Source organism: Suillus discolor, assembly GCF_016758755.1.
Source record: "Suillus discolor strain FC423 chromosome Unknown F5147scaffold_440, whole genome shotgun sequence".
NCBI classification, from domain to species: domain Eukaryota; kingdom Fungi; phylum Basidiomycota; class Agaricomycetes; order Boletales; family Suillaceae; genus Suillus; species Suillus discolor.
Window position 1 is genome coordinate 1 of NW_024541687.1, and position 2,174 is coordinate 2,174.

The 2,174-nt window shown below is 49.6% G+C and overlaps 1 protein-coding gene across 1 annotated transcript; it reads left to right on the forward strand.

Moving 5' to 3' along the window:
• Positions 1-1,023: 1,023 nt before the first annotated feature.
• F5147DRAFT_842498 (uncharacterized protein) lies at positions 1,024-1,911 on the forward strand (the record flags this gene model as incomplete). The annotated part of the gene is made up of 2 exons (XM_041444420.1): positions 1,024-1,559; positions 1,641-1,911. The coding sequence occupies 2 exons, from the start codon at positions 1,024-1,026 to the stop codon at positions 1,909-1,911; spliced, it is 807 nt and encodes a 268-aa protein (XP_041284206.1).
• Positions 1,912-2,174: the final 263 nt, after the last annotated feature.

The window sequence follows — 2,174 nt, forward strand, 5'->3', positions numbered from 1 at the left end:
ATAAGTCACCTGTCCCACCCGGGCTGCTAACACTGCTCTCCATACCTACTAATTTTGTGCTCCTCAGCACCTTCCAAGTCAAGTTGTTGTTCTTTGCCGCAGCATCGGACGATACTGTCGCAAGTATAGTCAGCGCGGTGTGGCTCTGATGAAAACCAATGTAAAACACAGCATCAAATCAATTATGCACATGGTAAGTATAGATGCGCAGCCAGCTACATCCCTCGGGATGTCTTACACGCGCCTGTATAGAAGCAAGCTCAAAGTAGTAGCAGTGATGGTGTCGGGCGTCACTGTACTTCAGTCACCCGTAGCGGCGTTACGATAAACCATATATGGTTTAAACTCCGCAACAGGTCGCTCTACTCGAACGTCTCACTGAGGAAATGGCGAACTGAAAAATATCTTCGGACCTGAGGTAAAATGTTGAATTTACCTTACTGGCACGGCAGGGAATTACTAGGGCAGCCACAGGCTGTTGTTGTGCTGCTAGAACTAGATAAACCACAAAGTCATTTCGGAGTTGTTCATCGATAGTTAACTTGTGCTTAACCCTTCTTGCGCTCTTTTGTAAAAATCTTCAACTTCGTGCAGGTTTGTTCCAACTCGAACTTCACGGCCCGTTCATCCTCATTTGTTATCGGACGTTTCGCAGATCTAGGCACAGGTAGTAGGCCTGCGAACCAGTTATCTTCTTCAGCCTGCCCCCCAATCTCCACAGACTGTTCTGTCCATCATGTCTGACAACCCATCATTCGTGCTCAAGGGCATCCTGGATGCTGAGATCCAACAAAAGCCAGTTCCAGAGAGTTAGTTTGTCACTCTATTATGTAAAGAGGCACGAATGAAAAAATAGAGTAAGGTCTTCGAGCGAACAAGAGATGCGGCACCAAGCTTCTTGCTTCCGTGCCGCGATCACTGTTCGTCGCTGCATAGCTCACTCTGCTCGCTTTCTTTTCTTTCCACACCAGAAACCTTCCTTAAAATTTACACAATCTTATTCCTATCTAATTTTAAAATACAATGGCTCTAGTCGTCGACCCAAACCTCGAAATGGTACCAGATTTCGCTGGTAATCTGTACGCAGGCATTCGCGCAGACCTCGGAGCTGCCACAAACCGGACTGGAGAAGAAGTCGTAGCCCGTCTCACGGAGACATGGAACGCAGACCACAACGCAAGAGTAGCGGAATGGAACCAAGACCGAGAAGCAGAAGCTAGAGTCCTTGCAGAAGCAGAAAGGGCACGAACCGCGCAGGAGAATGAAGAGCGCACCCAGCGGGAAGCTGAAACAGAGAGGGAGCGGACAGAAGCTGAAAAGAAGAAGCCAAAGATGAACGGCTTTGAGCACGCATCATCCGTAGGAGATTACCTGACTCCCCGTCCCGCTCAATACGCAATTCAGAAACTCACCAATTTCGAATATGTAGAGCTATGGTACTTCTCGCCGGAAGGGTGCAAAGACGCCCTCAAGTCTTCACGCTCAGTGGCCGACAACGACATGAGCATAACGAGGACAGATGACCAACTCACGCTACGGCCCACCTCAGCGTTCAAAGCGTAGAAAGCGGCCATGGCCGACCATGAGTTATCATTCTCGATTTTCCTCCGAGCAAAGAACTTATTCCTCATTCAAATCAGCAAAGCCAAGTGGCCCCAACCAAACATCGACGCACTGTCGTTGTTCTTCTGGCACCTCGAGAACCACTCGATTCGAAACAACAGTGAAATCGGTGACATGGTGATCTTGACATACGCATCACGCGTACGTCAAGATTGGCACGACCGTCTCAAACGCGACGAGGGTTTCAACATCGGTAACATCAATGAGAACCTCATTCGGACAATCAACGAGGAGTTGTGGGATAAAGTTCGCTCTCGCACATGGAACATCGTACGTACCCAGTCTTAAATCGAGATCAAGCAGACCCGCTAATCCATGAACCTTTCTCCCCCTTCCAAATTCCACACACAACGAATAACATCCCCGTTTGACACGGATGCCCGCGATGTTGATCCCGCGGATGCCCGCGACGTTTTCCCGCGGATGCTCATACCCATTCGCATGGATGCCCGCACACTTGACGCGGATGCCCACAACCATAATGTGGATGCCCACAACTTGACGTGGATGCACACACCCACGTCACTGTGCAGCACTCGAGCAGAGAGACG